The 20505-nt window shown below is 38.1% G+C and overlaps 1 protein-coding gene across 5 annotated transcripts; it reads right to left on the bottom strand.

Annotated features, from left to right (window-relative positions):
* Nucleotides 1–1392: 1392 nt before the first annotated feature.
* ARL6 (ARF like GTPase 6) lies at nucleotides 1393–20075 on the bottom strand. 5 transcript variants are annotated; one of them, XM_074899797.1, is made up of 10 exons: nucleotides 19974–20066; nucleotides 19011–19152; nucleotides 17160–17310; nucleotides 14602–14666; nucleotides 12737–12805; nucleotides 10275–10369; nucleotides 6485–6614; nucleotides 4910–4965; nucleotides 4782–4794; nucleotides 1393–2332 (listed from the first exon to the last, which is right to left on the bottom strand). In XM_074899797.1, exons 3-10 carry the CDS (start codon nucleotides 17280–17282, stop codon nucleotides 2296–2298), a joined length of 588 nt encoding a protein of 195 aa, XP_074755898.1. In that variant the 5' UTR covers nucleotides 17283–17310; nucleotides 19011–19152; nucleotides 19974–20066; the 3' UTR covers nucleotides 1393–2295. The 5 variants fall into 5 exon arrangements, with proteins under 5 accessions (XP_074755898.1, XP_074755888.1, XP_074755916.1 ...); XM_074899787.1 differs by lacking the exon at nucleotides 19011–19152 and having other exon boundaries at nucleotides 1394–2332; nucleotides 19974–20075; XM_074899805.1 differs by lacking the exon at nucleotides 19011–19152 and having other exon boundaries at nucleotides 1396–2332; nucleotides 14605–14666; nucleotides 19974–20075.
* Between the last annotated feature and the right edge of the window lie 430 nt (nucleotides 20076–20505).

Genomic DNA, 20505 nt, shown 5'->3' with positions numbered 1-20505 from the left:
AGTCCATGGGAACTTCACATGTTTAACCTGTAGCTACTTGCTGGTAAATTGAGAGTCCGGGTGGTCTGAAAAACTCCTGGGCAAACTTCTGTTCAGCAAGTGCAGTTCTAAGTCTTAGGCTGTAAATGTAATGGATCTGTCTTTTAATCTCAGCCCTCCAACTGTAATAGGCTTGAGTTTTATTTACTAATAAGAAAGATAAGCTGCTGTAAAAGGCTAGACATAACAGCTCAGCTGCACTGCTTAGCTGTCTACAGGAAAGCACTGCAAACACTGACACTAGCCACTGATGTGGTAATGTGCGGAATGGTGAAGAAGAGATGTAGAAAGCAACACTTCGTATGTGAGAACGACTGCCCCATGTCAGCTGAAAATGCTATAGTTGGAAGCATTACCAGGCATATTTTAAGGAAATTCATAAATACATAGGAGGGTAGTGTGCTTAGTGCACAGAAGCAACAGAACATAACATTGTGTGGGGTGTAAGTCCAAACAGAAATAATCAGAAAGCCACATTATTCAAGAAAGTCAGAAACACAGATAGATTTTATGTAAGAACTTAAATTTTCTTTGGCAGGAGAAAAAAAAATTATCGCCAACTGAAAATTTTTTCATTTGAATATGCCATATATGTGAACCAAAATAATTACAATACTCAGCAAAAGATGTTTCCAACAAGTATTATTTTTGTTACCATATTAACCAGTGCAAAGTAAACCAGAAAGTTATCTGCCCCACAATACAGAAAAACATCTGAAGTTAGAAAAACATCTCAGAATTACATTATTTTTCTTCCTTTGTATTTGATTTTGTATAGCTATTTAGACTCAGAGTTGACAGAAGGCCAACGATGTCATAGAAAGAGACATGAACGATAAACACTTTCATGACAAACTGAACTGTCAGAATTACAGCATCCTGTAAGAAAGATGTTTTACAGTAGGGATTACTTCCCTCTAGCAAAGCAGGGGAGTTAATTAACTGTTTAATAAGAACTGAAAGTACATTAAGGTCTTCTACCCTTTTAGGAAGGTCCCTTTGCTCCAAATATTCCTCTATTAAATGAGCCCTAAAAGGCATGCTTACAGAACATTTGTGTATTTTATATGCTATGGGGAGGTAGCTTTTGCAGGACTCACATATTACATCTCCCACAGGAAAGAGCTAGTCAGTTAAATAGAGTCTTCATCATTCCCAGTGCCAGGCTGCTTGTTTCTTGGACAAGGTAGGAGGGATTAAAGGGGATGAGGTGGCATGACAAAAAGTTCTTAGCATTGGCTTAATTTGTTACCTATGGTACATCTTTGAAATCAGAAAGTTTATTAAAAATTATTCTTAAAAGTAAAACCATTTTTATACACAACAGAAGTAAAAAACACAATTCATATTAATGATCCAAAGAACTAGTGAACCGTCCCTTAACTTTCAACCATATGCTCCTTAAATATCTGGAAGAGCAGTCCAGTTTATTAGAAAGTGTAATAAATATGCAGTTTAAAAAAAAAAAAAGCTTTGCAAACGTTTTATTACAGCATGCAGTGCTATTTCCATTGGAAAATGGGCAAATTCCAAACAAAATTAACAGAAAACCAAAAATTTCCAAGATGTTAAGACTATCAATGAACATATTTAAGTTAGAAAAACCACACTATGGCATGTTTTATATCTGAAGTTTTATTGATGGGAATGCAAATATAATCATGGCACATCACAAAACCAATTCATAACATTTCATTAAAAGCAGTTCCTTAAAAACATCTGCAACCTTCTATAACAAATACACAACATCTGAATACTTATATCTTTAGTTAAAATATTCCCTTAGAAGCCTATTGTAGATGGTTACTAAAAACCCAACATCAAACTTTACAGTAAAAAAATTGCAGAAATACCTACACATTTTAGGTATCTCATGCAGCTGTATTTCAGGAAGTGATTATTCTTGCTCAGGAAAATAAAATATTTCCATTTGGTCAAAAGGTGTCCCCCCCAGAAAAGAGGGCATTTCCTGATGGCTAATCATCACCTAAAACTCATATGAATGCAGCTGTTTATTGGTAACACAAAACTTTTTAAAAAATGTGGTCTCCAGTCACAAGATTCAATTTAATTCATCAATGTGTATACCTGAGGTGCTATGTTGCCTACATTCAGTTTTCCTGGAAGAGATACTAAAAGAAAACAAGTCAACACAGTATATTTTAACTGAATGGTTCATTTTCTTTATATCATTCTTCCTCTCCAAGGAACTTGTACACCTACTGACAAAGTTTGTAAAAGAACGCCATACATCATTTATCTATCTCTCACGTCTTCACTGCTTGGATTTGATCTGTCAATAAAAAGAAAGTTAGTCTTAACATGAGATGAATTCTTAATATCTTTTGCTTTTTGAAAATGTAATCCAGTGTTGTTCAGGTTACAGAACTACACCAACAGATGTTTTGGTGTAGTTACAAGAATGGGGGACAATGGAGTAAGCGTTGTTTTCAACTTTCATCCACTTCTGAAACTCCTCCCCAGCCAAGCTGTTTCCCCCAAATGTTGCTAACTGAACAGCAAGACTCTTCCACATAATTCAATTTTTATCTTTTTTGTGCTTATAAGGTAACGTTGATGAAAATAAGGCCTGGAAGTTTACTTCATGAAGTATGCATTTCAATTTCTTGTACACATTTCAGCTTCCACATAACTGAACATGAACTAATTCCCCAATAGCAAAGGATTTAGTTTGTTTTTGAATAACTCGCATGAAAGCTTCTTTGCTCTCAGTAGCTGCACTTCTCCATTGTGGCCTGATTGCCACTTCTCAATTCACTTCTAACTTTTCCTTCGTTAACATAAATGTACTGCATCGCCATTACAGAATGTGGAAGTCAGCATAATCTGCCCCACTAATAGGGAACGTGAGCTGGGTCTAAACTGCCGAGAGACAGGTTAGTTTTACCCTGCTGATGTGTTGTTGCAATAGCAACCCCATTACAAAATAGGAAAATATGCAAACGCAGCCTTCACTAGGGGGAAAAAGGCAAAACTTTCTGCCCCTGTTGCCCCTTATCTAGTTTGAGTATGCAAAAGGTAACTACGGAAAGCAATGCTGCTGATGAGGAGAGCTGTGCATTCATTAACCAGGTGTCATTTCCTCCACTGAATTTTATGGCATCCACAGGCTGTCATTTGGGGACCACTATAACTTAAGAGTTGTTCCAAACAGTTCTCTCTAGTGCTCTACAAACAAGGAGGAGAATCGTAGTAAAAATTTGTTCTTGAAATATCAAAGTCTTAATCCATTAAAAGTATAACTGCCAAACTGCAAGTGCTTAGGCAACAATACAAGTTTAAACCCAACCCCTCTTAGGCTTTTAGGGACAACGAAGCAGGGAGTTAAAGGAAATTTTTAGATAAAGCTCATCCATGAAGTATTTCAGCTGAGAAAATGAAGCAATTTAACAATCCATGAGAAGTGAAGAGCTATGAAGAGCTATACAGAAGCTCCTCCTTACTGTACTTAAAAATCTACATATACAACTTAAATATTTTGTCAGAAAAATATTTAGACAAGTATTTGAGATCCTTTTAAGTAGCTTGAAGCTATGTACAAAACCATCAACTCAAAATTTGACTGAAACTTAGAAGGCTCCTCAAAGATAAGCAGAGATATTGAAAATCACGGGAAAATATTGCAAAATCAGAACTATGCCTGAAATTAGGAGAGTACGTGATCTGGAATCTGCCTCTATGATAGCAGCATACAGGAGTGAAGGAAACTCAGTAGTAAGATGCTTGTTCTTCACCACAGAACTCTTAGATGGTGGAGGATGCATCAGTGTTCTTCTGTAGGGCAGTAAATTTCTTTGTAAAGACTATTTATGGCTAGTATTCCTTTCTCTGAAAACATGACCAAATGTTTTTGTATTCTGTAATAACACAGTAAAACAAACCATCTCTTTCTAATTAGCAGTAAGGATTCTAATTAGAAAGGACAGTCTGGTATCCATAGATAAATGGAATATGTTAAATCAGGGACAATGCTGGGTGTTATTTAGGTGCGTTTTGCAGGAACGGAGTTCAGTGGCACTGGCTCTGGTCGGTCACTGACATCTAGCGGCTGCCTCAGCACAGAACATGCCGTCACACAAACCCTCACGCGGATGCCGATTGTACTACGCTACCTCATACACTCACAGTGGAAGCAACGTCAATTTGGGATCTAAAATTGGAATGAGTCTACCAAAACAATACCACACTTCACTATTCTATACATTTAGCGGTACGTGGGAGGACAAAGGAGACCAGACTCTTACCAACATACAATAGAAGGATATATGGCATCCATACTAAATCTGTAATTAAAATGTGTATGTACTACATCATCCAAGCTGGATCTGGTATTTTCTATGTGGCTATAGGTATCTGCATATTCTACGATGGTTATGATGTAAGCTGTTCTTATTTTGACTCTAAAGAACTTAAGCTGAATAATCAAAACTCATGTATTTGTCTGTGTGTTTTGCTTATTTTTCTAGTCTGTTTTTTCACCATTTCCTGGTACATAACATTAAGTTATGTAAAACAGGGACAGGACTGGAAGAATAAAGAACAAACTGAACTACGACAATAATCAATTGAAGTGCAGGAGCTGGTATGATTGACAAGAAAGTGCTACCCTGCAAGATTATGCATTAATATTTCATACAGTTTTGTCAGAGAAACTGACACGATGTTTTGTGTACATTAAGGACCTAAACGAAAGGCAAATGAGATAGAACATCAGTACTCACTCTGTAATTTGATCTGACAGCAGAAGTGGACAGAAAGAAAACAAAGGAAATCGTAAAGAAAAAAAATCTTACAAAATGAAAAAGTTTTGGAGAATGAAAATAGAGCAAAAGAGTTACGTATGATATACCTTGGAGCCAATCTACACCTTCTTGTAATCCTTCTCCTTTAAGAGCATCACTGGCACTGAAGGAAACAAATCAATTTATGAAAACATTGTAAAAATGCAGGGTTTAGTAGCATCATCATACTTGTAATTTATGGAACTGCAAAGTAGCATCAAGTACAGTTAACTTAAGTTTTCTTCACATGGAGAAGGCTGCTTCTCAAATAATATATTCTGGAGTACCTTCCTAATCTGGAAACACCATTTCAAGATGTGATCTATTTTAATTCCAGTTTCAAGGCAGAGGAATTGTTCCTAGAACATAAGGGGTTTGGGAAGAGCTCCCACACAAGCCAGCTGCATTGTTCTGTGACAACTCCCCTTAGATAACTCCCTCCTCAGATTGTACCATAAAAGATGTTTACTACCTATAACAACAGTGAGGAATCATAGAACCATTGAGGTTGGAAAAGACCTTTAAGATCATCTAGTCCAACTGTCCTCCCACGCAGTTCCTATACACAGCAAGAATGCTGGAGTACCGGAGGAAGAAAGTATAGCGTGTACACACTTCACTGTAGCAGCAACTATAGGAGTGTATGTTATAAATATATATTAAGCCACATTAAGATTGATATATTTAAGCTACACTGAGAACAGTGTAAATAAAACCTTCTGAATCACAGGGATACAACTGTCTAAAGGCCCCTCATTCTTCAGCTCATGAAATCTAGCACAGCAGTGAATGTGAACTGTTACTGTGCTTAGCTATAAAATTACCTTCCAAGGAGCCTGGAAATTCATCTGAAATGAAATGCAGTGACTCCACTGGGACACCACACCCAGGGAATCAAGTTTAATATTAAAAAGCCTAAAATGAAAGCCTAAAATGAAAGTTGTATTTTCCAGCAGCATTTAGCTACTGATACAACTTTTATTTAACAGCATCTGAGGACTTCAAGAAGACAAAAATCTAACTTCTGTAAAACACTTTGATAAAAGAAGAGTTTTTTTCCTTGTGAACACTGGCACAAAATCCTTCTATTTACATGAAAGCTTACATCCTTCAGAAAGAAGAGACGCTAGCTCCTACAATTCCTTCAAGCATTATATGGTACAAAGAGTACTGTGCCCCTCTGAATTCACACAAGAACAGTTTACTCAATGGCCTTTGAACAGTAGCTTTACTAAAGCATCTGCAGAGTGGGAAAAAAACAACCGAAAGGTATTATTGTTGATATTCTGAAATTTGCAAGACAAACTAACAGCAGCACTCCGATAACAATTCAACTCAATTTCCCAGCAAAAAGTAATAGCAGCTATTCTGATAAGAACACTACTTTCTGATTTCACTAGTAGTCCTCCATTTTGTTATTTGGGTATTTGTGAAAATTTTCAAGACACAGTCTACATGAAAGCATTGTGTGTTTAAAACAAGTTTGATAGCAAGTATTGTAATATCACTACTACACATGGCAGCACTGCATTTTATCTGGTTGATCTAATTTATGTTATATAACACTGAGTGGGACAATAAGAGTTAAAATATGAATGTACAAAATAATACCAATAAAAAGGGTAGAAAAAAAGAAAATTTACCAGATATGCCAGGGCTTGTCTTTAATGTTTTCTAATGACAGTAACTGAGATACTTTCACAGATGATATTGCATCCCTGAGGTCCATCTTGTTAGCAAAGAAGAGAATAGGCAGTCGACGGTGCTTAATATCTAGGTATGAGCAGAAACAGAACTATCATGGCATTATGCAACACTTACTAATTTCTATATGTAATAAGATACAAACAATACAGGAAGATGTTTTGCTCACCTGTAACTACAATTCTCTGAAAGTTGTATCCTACCAAAATGCATACCGTTGGGTCACATGGCCTCTGATGCACGCTTCAAGAATGCTTACAAACTTTCTGCCAAGCTTTGGGATCTTTCACCCTCTCTCCCCCTAGCATATGTAACTACAGCTTTAAATGTAAGTAAGTTGCGGGTGAAGCTGAGGAACAGGAGATCAACAACGGCCTACAAATACTACACATCTCTCTTCAGTGAGGACTGGATGTGTAAAAAGGACAGAAAAATTATTTGTGTTCATTCGTAACCTCACAACAGTAGTTGGATTAGGGCATCCATCACTTTATAAAACAGGAAAAAGATGCATGTGTCTGCACATCCCTTATCTTGTCTTCACTTGAAGAAGGGCTTCTTTTTCAGAAGCTCTTCTCAGCTAGCAGGGTAAACTACAGACCAAACCAAGTACACTGGCAATTTTTGGCATACTTAACACATTTAAAAGCATAAGCCTGATTACCACAAAAGTTAGAGAGTCACTGGAAGGAAACAAAGCATACTCTCTTCAACATGACAGGTGTAAAACTCCCCAAAAAGATACCAGCACCAAGACTAACTGTAAGAGTTCTGAATATTATTTAAACAAAGATGAATTACGGGATTAGAGAAAGTCTATCAATCAGTTTGTGATGTGAAAAGAACTTAAAGCCCCCCTATGGTAAAAACGGCTACACAGGCTCTTTTTAAAATAGTGAAAAGTTATTTCACAGAGGAAAAACTAAGAATTTATGTAAAAAACTTCAAATATAGACTCTGAAAACTCAACAAACTGTCAATGATGAAGCAGTTTGAACCTTCCTAATTATGTTCTTTTCAAAATCTCTACTGAACTGTTCCACAAAATCAGTGGAGATAACACTATCTACCCATACTCAGAGATCATGAGTGCTGACCAAAATGCTGACAATTTTCACAAGTATTTACCCTATCTGAAGCTATTTTTCCTTTGATATACTCTAACACAAATCAAAAGCCTCAAAATACAAGCAGAGAGCATTAATAAACCTGCTTTGATTCCACAGTTAAACAGTTTTTCTATCTCCTGATTGAAATCTCTATAGTATAATTAAAGTGGAACGTGGTACCCACAGGTTACAGGTTACAGATAAATTAAAAACATGGAAATTAGTTGACAACACATATGCAAATAGCCAAGTTAATCGGAGAGTTTTTAGTGGTTTTTTTAAATCAATTAAGAAGGCGCACAACCTACCCAACGTAAACTCAGAAATGTATACTTAAAGATTTTTGCTAAATAAAGTGGTGGCCACAGAAATTTACATTATTTCCTACCTTACGATGTTGTTTCCTGTTACACAGTATCCCTCCCCTCCCAGTTATTAATGGAAAGCTAACATTTTCTAGTTGCAATTAGCTATGAGTTAACACATTAAAAAAAATCCCAGACACTAGATATGTGTGATGTGTAATTTTATACAAAGAATTTCAAATTCACAGGAATTTCAGTTTAGTTTAGAAGCATGTGCTGGAGGTCAAGTGACCCAAGAGTCAGTATCTAAAATAATTAATCTATAGACTACCATCTTTCAAAATGCTGAAGAATGAAGTTTGATTAAAAAATATGCTAACAGTGATTGTTAAACAAGCAGTTATTTGTAGAATGCATTGTCCACTTACATAAGTAAAAATAATTTTTTGTTCTGAATCACAAAACAGTCCCAGCTAGTACAGCTTCTAACCCCAGTACACATTCCCTTTCACCAGACAACCTCAGGCAAGTCTGGCATAAACAGAGAGAACTGTTTTCCTGAAGGATTGCTAAGACTTTCAGATTGATTCAAGGTTGTTACCCTGCATCCATTTAAAGCTTAAGTAAACATGTAGACTTAAACCACTCCAGGAGGTTCACCGAGACAGAAGCATAGATGGGGAGAACGTAGGATATGCAGGAAGAAAAGCAGAACAGTAATACAAATAAAAATATAGATACAGTAAAACAGTTACATATTGATTCGGTTAAGAGCTTCTTTTATCAAACATTATTATTAGAAGAAGTTTTTATTCTCTTTGGTTCTCTTAGATGTGACCTATCAAAATCCAAAATGATAAAACAGGAACAGGGCTGCTGCATTTGAGCTGAGCTGCTCCAAGGCAGAAATACACAACTGCTCCTTCCTAGTTCTAGGGAATATACTAGGTGGCCATGGCCATGATTTTTCAGAACTAGAAAACACACACACATGAACACCTGAACAGCGCTGACCTGCTAGATCAGCATTAACAACCTGTTAATGCCTAAATTAAAAGCCCTACCTTAGTTCGCATCTCCCCAGTCTTAACATTTCACTCTTTTGCCTTCTAATAAAACAGTAACTTAATACAGCAGTCTTTACATCCCACCCTTGGTCCGATGTGGTTTCCATTTTACCAACAGAATCACCTTTCACCACTGTGGTTAATACATGTTTTGGTACAAATCTACCTGGCCTCTATGTAACCCACCTGCACCCTTTGGTTCACCTCACCCTCCCCTTTGACCTTTGCAAGACTGTCTTCAGTGTCTGCATTTGAAGTGGCCTGTATCCTTGAATATGAAATTAAGAGGGTGCAGCAAGCCCATACCCACTCAGCTACAGCATTTTTGTGGATGAACTAATGTATTATATGCAGTCTTTATAGAAAATAAAATCATAGTAATGTAATTGTCCCTATCACATACTCCTTCTTTTGTCTAGAAATGCAAGTCGGCCTCTCCTTTCATACTTTCAGCATGGTAACCCCACAAGTTAAGGCTCTACCCATTTAATAAATAACAAATTACAGGATTATTTCACTTTTAAGTTTCCTGCACATAAGTTTTATAATCTGGTTAGTCAGAGTAACTACCTGAAGTGCTGAAAGTCAAAATTGCATATTGCTTACAAAAACATTCCAGTAACGTTGGCTATAGAGATGGGCAAAGAAGAAAAAAACTGACCAATCTCAGAACTTACTTAAAGAAGCGTAGCTTCATGTAAAAAGCCAAGCCAAACCAAACCCACGAAACCCAGCCACCCAGTCTTGAATCCTCTCATATCGTCTTCCAACCCATGTATCCTGGTATAATTATCCATTCTTATTTCTGGCTAAAGCATAATAATAATAATAATAAAAAAAGATATTGAAGACAAAAAAAAAGAAATGTAAAGTTACATTAAAGGAATTAGCTGTCTTCATGGAAAAATCCAGACAGGAAGACACTTTTTTGTATGTATTTGCAGCACATAGAGGCTCTCCAGCTTCCAAAGGGTCAAAGTCTATTATTTCTCAAAACAATGCAACTTTTGATCTATATTGATTAATAAGAGGCCAATCCAATTCAGTGTAGCCAACTGAAGTATGATCAGTTTGTAAGTGTCAATAGGTATAAACACCCCCCCCAAACTTATTGAAGACTATTATTCTAGTATTCATGAATGGCTAAAATATTTGCAAAGTACTCAGAATGCAGAATTTGTCATATAAGGGTTTTTCTTAAGACAACATAACAAATATGGAGACAGAAGGGGAAAAAAGCCTCCTCACCTGGATGATTCAGAAGGGTGTCAAGTTCTTCTTTGGCCACAACCATTCTTAATTTGTCACTGCTATCAATGACAAAAATAATGGCTTGGCCTTCTCTGCATAACATAAAAAGAGCAAAGAGGCAAATTATAGGTTCTCTTAAACTGTGATTAAGGCTTCAGAAGAAACACCAAAACAAAAAACCAAACAGCAAACAAACCTGATTTTTTTCCCCTCTAATTTTTGTTGGTGTTATTTACCATTAACATTTGAATCCAGTCTTAATTCTGAAATTCAGTCTTTTAATAACTTGCATAATTTTTTTGAAACATGAGGTTGTTAGCTGTGTCACTTAGACAAAGTTCAGTCTACACAGACCCTTCAGAAAAGTTTGATTTCACTTCTGAGGCTGAAAAATGAACTCCAAAAACATAACCAACGGCTATTCTGACAGTGTGGTCAGACAAGGAAAATCCCAAGGCAGGTTTTTGTAGAAATTCTTTATTTCCTACACTAAACCAAGTTTATTAGAAAAAGGTCAATGATATTTTGAGAAAAAACTATCTGTCTACAGGTGTTTAACATGTAGGCATATGCAGATGAACTTTTAAAAGGATATTTCTTTTGTTTTGAATAGCAGATTAAAAACTTTCACCTGTTTCAAATTATTAAGATATTTTTGTGGTAATATGTCTACAGTCATAACATATATACAACTATTCAACTCATTATTTCAGGCTGTTACTGATTTTATGACTTAATGTTCCATTTATTGAAACTTATTTGAAAGCAAAATAGAGTCTGACCAATTCAGATGGACAATTATAAACACCCACAAAAAGTACTTTTAATTTACATTTTCACGTAATATTCACTTCTTGTTCATTTTACATTTCACTGAGACACCGTTATGGATACATTCTTCACTCCTCAGCACCATCTACCTTCCTATTTTGGTAGGAAACAGTCCTAGACCTACTGAAAAACAGAAATAACTTGACCAGTCTAAGATTGTATGAGAAGGTCCATTCTTTTCTGGAGTACAGAAGAACTTTAGCAGCAAATAAAGCTTTTGCACATTAGCTGAAAATGCTTAAGTAATTTTTATGAGCATTTTTATGAGTATTTTTCTAGAGGAATCAGAGTCCTAGCATGTATTTACTACAAAAAAATAACTTCACAAACAAGTAATAGGGACACAACATAAACTTACATATACTTACAACAAGTATACTTTGAGGACATCCTAGAAAAGAGTTTCAAGACAGACAGAAGAAAAGGGCAAGCTTCAAGTACTCCAAAGCAACTCAGATACTTGATTGCCATTTTGCAATTCTTGCAAAATTAAATCTTGCTTAACTTTATAAACTGGGCAGAACATTATTATTTTTATATTATTATTAGAAGTTGGTCTTAAATATGTGACTACTGCACTGGGTCAAGAACAGAGGTGGATACAAGCGCACATTTCACTGTCAGCATTACCTAAGAAACTCCCTTACTGTTACAATGAAAAAAGCAGTTTATGCCACACAAGGGATCAGTTACTGAATTAAATACAGAGTCAGAAAAATTATTTGCTTATGAAGCACTTGGCTAGCATTTTGAGAGCAGCCTAACGGCATCAGTTATTGAAATCCAAAAGATCTAGGAGACATACATCTAACACTCTTGAACAATTAAGATCTTTGACCTACACAACAAGTTTTCAGATTGCTAACACATATTTTGCCCAGAAAGGAGATGAATCATCAATTAAAGGATACTTTAAACTCTATCACATGAAATATTAGTATTTAATCAGTATTACAATCTGCAGAATTTCTCCATTCTATTTCTGCAAGCTATTTCTATGTGGTTTACTACTGTTGACCTTATTTAGATCAGCATCAGATACTACAGAATAACAATGAGACAACATAAACGAAGATTCCAGTTCCATTAGTAGTTAGAAAACCAGAAAATGGTGTCTATTACCAATAAGGCAATACCACAGTGTTATAACTGATAGCCTGTTTGATAAAACCTAAGAATACTTGGTCAAGTTCTTAGTTACACATGCCTCATTCTCTGAGGTTAATCTCCCTCACCTCTAAACATCTCAGCCATCAGCCAGTACCTTTTGGGTTTTAAGTCACTTACCTACAGAAGCACAATAAAATAGGAAACCTACCTCATCTTGGTGCTTTCTTACAGGATTGGCTTTCACTTTTCAACATTTAAATCCCATCCCTAGTACACTCCCTCAACCTTTGAGTCAACAGGATGTCCCCAAAAGCATGCTGATTAACAGCATATAAAAAATTCCATTTTTTAGAACAGAAAGAAAAGGTTTATCCAGAATGACCTTCTGTCAAACACCAGATGTAAGTCTTCTCTGAATGATTCCTAACCACTAGCTATCATCATACTTCTTTCTGTTCACATAACGTACACAACAGCTAATATGAACAGCAATGCTTTAAAATAACTGACAGGCTTACTTGTAGTAATGTTCCCAGAGGTTTCTGTATCGCCCTTGACCTGACATATCAAACACTGTGAAAGACAAGCTGCAAAGAAAAGAAGTGTATGAGGCACTGAAACAAAGAACAAAACCCAAACCCAAATTATTTTCTTTGCTACCCTGACAGAAATGAGCCAGATCAACTTTAATCCTAATCAACTGAGAATGATTCCCAAAGGAACTCTCGTTACTCTATCTGCCTTCAAGCTATCCTACTCAGTATTGTGGTCTTATAGAAGTATTTCACAATGGAAAGTGTGTTTGTTTATTCTCTGAATAAAAGAACAAAATCAATTGTAAAAAGTTACATCAAATACAATATAAGCTCCCATTCAGCCTCTCTTTATCATGTTAGTATTGAATATTGTTGATAATGCTGAGTAAATGAAATTCAGATGAGCCATGACTTAAAATCCACAGCTTGTCTAAATTCTGTCCCTAGACAGGCACCAGTAACATCCAAAGGCTTCTGTAGGCAAAATAAAAGCTCTTTTTTTTAAAAAAAAATAGAAAATCCACCTTCATTAAAAAGAAAAAAAAAAAAAAAAAAAATCACATTCTGGTAGTAACAGGTTACCTCAGGTGACCTGACCAAGCTACAAAGAGTAGGCTTCACAACTTTGAGATTTCACCCAAATGCTAAATACAGCAAGACAACTTAAGGAACATGACAAAAAATTCTGATCCACTCCTGACATGCCTACAGAGGCAACATTGACTTTGGAGTTAGCCTTTCCTGGTTTGGGTAGTTCCAGATAGCTCTCCAAGTGGAGGCCTCACCAAAACAAGGAGGTTTAGAAAAGGAAGCTCTCCAGACATCCTTTCTACTCTAGAGACAGACATCATCTGATTCTGGACTAGCTGCTCTGCCATGTGTAAAGTTATTAGCAACCCCCAAGCAATATTTTGATTGTAATATTAAATTAATGAGGTTTTAGGGTGCATTGTGGGTTGGTTTGTTTTTTTAATCTTTCTACACAGTGTATTTGCAGATCATCTTGCCTACTACAGAATAAGAATAAAGGAAAGCAATATAAATCAATTTACATTCTCACACAGCCAAACCACAAATATGTCCCATGTGCTTTACTGAAACAGAATAGAGTTGTGGAGCCTCCTCTAAAAACATGAAACCTATCAGTCCCACATATCAGGTCAAGGAATAACCAATTTTCTTGCAGATCTCTCATCCAGTGGGGCATGCTGCTTGAAGACTAACCACACCCATTAAAAATATACCATGAAGGCTACAGAATAATAAAATAATAGCTAATGTTACTTCCTTGAACTATCTTTGTCTCACAACATTCCTTTTCTAAATCTCAGCCTTCATTCAACTAACAATTTCTTCCTCCTTTTTCTGACCTTTGTCCCTGACATCTTTATATTCCTAACACTGTAGCCACCATTTTTCATTTAATGAGATTAGACTGCAATGTCTTCAGAGTCCCTCCAGTAAGAACGCTTAATGGAATATAATAAGCAACTGTCTCTCCTCAAGAATGTAACAGTGCCCAATTCTGAAATTCTTAACAGCACAAATCAGACACACACTACTGCAAAAAGAATATTTTTACTTTTTTCTTTTTTTTTTTTTTTTTCCTCACATATATAGATTTATAATAGCACAAAACATACAATATATTCTAATATTCTAACACTGTCAGTCCTGGATCATGATTAGGACTCCTGGGTACTACAGCATTTCAGCAAACTGCATGTCGTGCCATTACATCACCACACATTACACTCAGTTACATCCCACTGAAAGAGGTAATCAAGTACAACTACTGTATATTAATTACTTGCTTACTGCTAAATGGAGAAAATAAAAGAAACTACTACCTGGAGGTCTTGAACTTCTCTATACTGAATCCTATTGTTGGGACAATGTCCTGAGTTTGAGCCTTTAAAGAAAAGGAAGTACAAATTTTACAATCAAGTTAGAAAATGTAAATATTGAAATATATTTGAAACGTGAATACATTACAGATCTATTTTCCCCCAAGCTGTGCAATATAAAACTTTCTACAAATCTAGAAACATTATATTTAAAAAGTTCCCAGAAATTAAAGTAATTCAGAAATCAAGGTTTTGTATTTTCTAGGAAATACAGTGAATGCTATTGGAGAAGAGCATTGAAGACATTTTAGCCGCAGGAGCTAGGTTCTACCTTTTACATTAGTCTTTGTACTCATGTATGTGTGGATATTACCTATGAAATAAACAGGGGACGGGTTAATATGGAAGACAACAGTTCGAGGATTATGACTGAGATCAAAGATCACAATATTTGTGCACTTTGGAAATCACAATGTCAACCCAAACAAGTCTGCACGATACCCTAAGGCTTTTGGATAAAAGAAGGTATACTTCTATTAAGATATTAGATTGGCCATACTCCCAGCTTCCATCCACTGGCTGGAGGAGTCGACTTGATGGAGAGAATTATGCAATGCACATTACACAGCAGCCTAACCACAGTTCTATTCAGACTACTACAACACAGGAAGAAATCACCATTTACCACAGAGGAATGGCCAAAACATAAAGCATTATTGATAGATGTGTCTGATAACCAGGTTTACTGCTGAGCTAGCCAAGGAACCTAACAGTTATGTTGGTACAACAGAATAGCTTCTTTAAGGAGCATCGATACTGAGCAGAGAGGTAGGTCACATTCCTTAAGATTACAGAGCCATCCAAGAAAGTCACATGCAATGGTTTCACAGACTTTCTAGAGTCCCTTAGTAAAAACACCATCTATAAGCAGTTGACTTCTCACATACAACTGAAGCAAGCTTAGCTTGTTCACCTGCAGCTTAATTACGAAAATGGCATTCCACCATCATAAACAGTTTAGTCAACGGTTCTGGTCTCCAAGGGAAGATTTGTGCAGAGCAGAAGAGGTATTATTTCTTTAACATTTATTTCAAATGTATTTATCAGGCCCAGAAGAAACAACTGCAAACAGATGCAGAAACACTTCTATTTGCCAGACACCTAATATATTGCTCCTAGGACAAAGCAGCAGTTCTTAAGACGACTGAGTTGATTCAGAGCTCAAAATCATCTGTCCATCGAACTTACTAAAAATAAACAATTTCATCAAGTCTGATCTAATGACATTTGTTGCACATTGGAGAATCTGTCATGTCTTACAATGATGACTTACAGGAGTAGTATGCAAAGCTACCCTCCTAAAACATCACATGAAATGAAAACATTCAGAAGTAAATTCTCATTACACGATTTACAGTAAAGGAAACAAATTCTATTTATTCTATTTGTGTAATTCCCTTGGGACCTTCTCCCATACCTATTTTTTATTGTGATAAATCTTAAAGTTTGAGTTCAACTCTAGTTAGGAATCCCTCACTGCTTAAGGCACGACATAAAAACCCTGCTACAATAAAGATCTCAAAAAGTACATAAATATATACTTTGCCTGGTACAAATTGTAGAATTTCCCCCAAACAACTGGCAGCAGAGAGTAAGCAGTTTATAACCTTTCTTTATAAACCTGTTTAATTTTCAGTGGAAGAATAATTGCCAGGAATGGAAAAGTAGCGGACCCTTTACCACATTACATTTTTTCAAACAGTGTCCAGCGGTACTCTTCAGGAAAAGTTCAATGGAAATTAAAAACCAAAAGTTGTGTCCTGATGTAAACAGCAGAAATCATGGTTTCCGAGATGCGTACAACCAACATGTACAAGCCTCTGGCTTTGAACATGTCTATCGGAATTCATCTATTTCATTCATTTCTAGTCCATAAACACACCTAGAAACAAATTAATCCTACTTTACATTTTGCTCAGAATACTATGCACTCTTAGTGGCCTGAAACACTTTCCACTGGATGAGTGAACTGCAAGTAGAAATGATACTTTTTTTGAAAGCTATTCTGCTTTAAAAATAGTCACCATTAAGTGTGCATCTTCACATTATTTCCTATTTTATTATTTACTATATACCTATTATTTTTCAGGAAGAGATAAAAATAAATATGATAAACATAAACAAGTACAAGTTGTTATACCAACTGTATTTATCCCAAATGTTCGACACATCACTCATAACTGCAATCCTCTAGCAATTATTTAAATGACTTAAACTGATTCAGATCCAGATTTCAGCCATCATAAACCCTTCCTTATTGGGTGATCTTAGAAAAACATGCCATATTAACAGTTTTTTTTGGAAATGTTTTCTTAACATGCATGTGGATGCTTACTTCTAGTTTTAGTTAGTTGGAAAATACATTCATTCCACTGTACTAAATGTAAAAGCTCTTCACATCTTTTCCATGATCACATTTAGTATAACAGCATGCAAAACCAGTCTAAACATCAATTCTGCAGTAAAAACATCAACAGAGAACTAAGAAGCTTACTTACATTTGAAGGTTTAAGTTTATTTATGATTGTTGTTTTGCCACTATTGTCCAAGCCAAGGCACAAAACGTGAACCTCCTTTTTCTTCAGCCCAAGCCATCCTGCTAGCTTGTCAAACAATCCCATAATTCCGGCTCAAATACACAGGGATCACCTGTTGTTCAGAAAATCAGAGAAGGAAATAGCCGTTGGAAAACCATTACATGTACGGCAGCGCTAGCACCGTAGGCGGGCATGTGGTGAACCAGTTGTTAAACTTTTAAAAGACAGTGTGAATAAGACACTGTATAAACACTGTCACAGCAGGTTTGCTTGGTATACTAAGCAAATGGAGTATAAGCTGATTATAGCGAAGAGGCCTTGATACAAAAGTAGATTGGCTGTTTATAGCCCTGTCTATATAATGCTGTGTCCTTCATTCACTGCGTAGCAATACTGTTGTTCTGAGCAGCCCAAATAAGAGCACAACTGTGATGCCTCCTTACCTTCCAAACCGAAAAAAGGAAGACTCTTACATTTTACTTCAAATCATCAGTAGTCCAGTCAGTTTTCATAGTTCAGATGACAAAGCAAAACAGTATTTCCCTTCTTCAGCACCTGCTATGTAATTTACTGAACCCTGAAGCAAATAAAGTACCCTCTGTCTGTTCAATTCAAATGCTAATTGCAACAGTCATTGTCAATATTAACACGTGTAAATTATGAACTCCTTCACTACAAACAGAAACTGATTTTAATAGATCTAAGAGACACGAAGCCAGACACCATAACATTCACCCACATGTCAGGTAGATGCCAAACTCCTACTCCTGCCCAGACACTGATTTAAGTTACCTGGCAGTAGCATATTCAAAGGAGCTTACATCACACGTTCCCTTGTGGTACCTGGCTGAATATACCTCGCAAAGAGGATAACCCTTGTCTATCCTGAATGAATTCCACCAAGAATAATTTCAGCAATCGGACAGCTGAAATATTTGTGATGCATTCAATAATAAAGCATTTAAATTAATGCCAGAGGAATTTTATGGAGTGGTGAAGGCTGTTTTTTCTCTTAATAAAGAAAAAACACACAGCACTGGGCAACTCGGATTGCAGTCTTAATTACTCCAGAGAATTATGGCAGGAGGAAGAAGAGGAAAAAAATGTCTATTACAAGTGTTTGGTCTCTCTTCTTCGCTAACTAATTACAAAATTATGATTAACAGCATTTTAATAGAAATAATTTTAAAATCTTTGAATTTAATAAAGTCATGTAAGCCATCACCTTTGTTTACAGTATGATTTTTTTCTTTTTTAATACAGATCCTTTTTAAAGCTTTATCTAGTGCATCTTCATTCAAGACTGGTAGTGATCTACAGAGTGGCTATGTGCGTAACAGCTACACATAGTTGTCACCAGAGTAAACAAGCCCACCATTAGTTATAGCAATTCCCCCAAAGAAAAAAAATATCATGATTTTTCTTCTAACTCCCTTTGCTTGATGTCTCACTCCTTGTTTAATAACCATACAATTCTGAAAGCAGATTAAGGCTTACTGCTTATTATCAAGTTAACCTGAAAAAACCCTGTTCCAAAACACATTACGCTTTAGTCCAATCAAGAGCTTTATTGATATTGTCTAGACAGTAAGGTCTAAAAAAAAACCCCAACCTTGCAGGTACTCTTAAAATGGAAAAGGAGAAAATGAACGCATTTAGAAGATACTTCTAGGGCTTCACTTTTAAACCCAAAAGCCTGAACAGACATTCTTTGACAACAGTTCCTTGCCACATTCTAATTATAGGCATTTTTTCTACGAGTTTGTCATAACAATTGGCAAAGTCATTAAAAATACAACAGGGAAAACATACCCTTGACTTCTTGCCCTGCTCCTTTTTTCCTGTTCTTTTTCTCAGCTGTGAAGAGTTACAGCAGTTACAGCTGGCTCAGGTTCCCATTTATTGCCATCTGATATTGAGCCTACTATGCTATACAGCATATGTTAGACACGTCCTGAAATTTAAGGTAAGAGTTTGGTCCAGGAACTTGTCAAACTCCACAGGCCTTTGTCAAGAACTGTAGGCCTGAGGCACCGGCGCTTAACGCTTGTTGTGACTAACCGGGCAGCTGAGCTCCCGAGGACGAAGCCGTCACGTAAGGCACTCGGAGGGGAGCGGGGCGAGCGCGTAGCCACCCCGGCCCGGTCCCCGGTCCCCCACCGGCGGCCAGGGAAAGCATCGCTGCCCGCGACGCCGGTTCCCAGCACGGTGAGCCTGAAGCATCAGCGCACAGAGCGCCAGCCCCGACGCGCTTCTGAGGGGGCGATCGGAGCGGACGGCCCGCGGAGGTCCCGGCCAAGCTACACGACTCTAAAAGTCCGTTTAATTCACGTGGATCACTCAAACGCAAGCGCTGAGGTACCAAGGCTGCCCAAGCCACCCACAGGAGGCCCTTGCGGATTAGTATTATTTCAAACTCTAACTAGTTTATTTTTTTTGCAGGACCCCCACCTCCCACCGCGCTCGGGGTGAGCGGGCGAGGAGTCAGGGCTCGGCACCTCGCCAGCCGCGCCTGGGCCGCAGGCGGGATCGCGGCCGGGCTGCTCGCAGCTGCCAGGACGGGGCTCCCCTCCCCGCCGCCAAACTCCCCCCTCAGCAGCACCCCTCGCAGCGGGCGCTCCTGCCCCGAGCCTCCCCGGGCAGGGCCGCCCCCGGCTGCGAGTCCCCCCGCCCAGGCCGGGACGGAGGGGTCCGTGCCGGTGGGACGGGGGTCGCCCACAGGAGGCCAGGACCGGCCGGCGGCCGCTTCCCCTTCCCGCCGCCCGCAGCACAGACCTCAACCCGCGAGATGTCGGCCGGGCCCGGCCACCGGCAGCCGCCTCCGCCGTTGCCCAGGAAACCGCCGCCCCGTCCCCGCCAATCCCTTCGCCGCCTGCCCGCCCCCGGCAGCCCCGCCCCTTCCGGCCAGCTCGCCCCGCCCCAGCGGCCGGCGGCGGTGAGGGCAGCGGCGTGCGGGCCGGGCTCTGCGCCGGGGCCGCCCGCTCGGGAACCTCATCACCTACGGCAGCTTTGCGTGTTGCTGTGCCCGGGCGCCTCTCACCTCTACCGGGCAGGGGGCGCACACTGGTCACACGTACGCACCGCGGCCATTTCATCCCCTGGGCCCAACGCCTCTGTCATTTTTTTCCTGCCCCCTGCTCCTCTTTCTTGCACAGCTGCAACAAGAGTGCTCAGATAAATCCTCTTGAGGCTCACAACTAATTTAGGAAGGAAAGCCTAATAACGCCCTCAAAGGTGATCACGGCAACTCCTGTTCTCTAAGCGGGCAGTTTGGTGCGGTACAATGTTCAGAGAAAAGCTTAAATCC

Source organism: Athene noctua, chromosome 1 (assembly GCF_965140245.1).
Source record: "Athene noctua chromosome 1, bAthNoc1.hap1.1, whole genome shotgun sequence".
In the NCBI taxonomy this organism is placed as follows: domain Eukaryota; kingdom Metazoa; phylum Chordata; class Aves; order Strigiformes; family Strigidae; genus Athene; species Athene noctua.
The sequence above is the reverse complement of the archived record's forward strand: the minus strand, read 5'-3'. Positions and strand labels throughout refer to the sequence as shown.

Bases quoted from the DNA above. Each gene is read 5' to 3' on its own strand.
- ARL6 (XM_074899787.1), bottom strand. From the start codon at position 17,282: ATGGGATTGTTTGACAAGCTAGCAGGATGGCTTGGGCTGAAGAAAAAG. The intron at 6,615-10,274 runs GTGAGGAGGCTT...GCTCATACCTAG, and splicing joins CACCCTTCTGAATCATCCAG to ATATTAAGCACCGTCGACTG. The intron at 4,966-6,484 runs GTAAATTTTCTT...TGTTTCCTTCAG, and splicing joins GACAAGCCCTGGCATATCTG to TGCCAGTGATGCTCTTAAAG.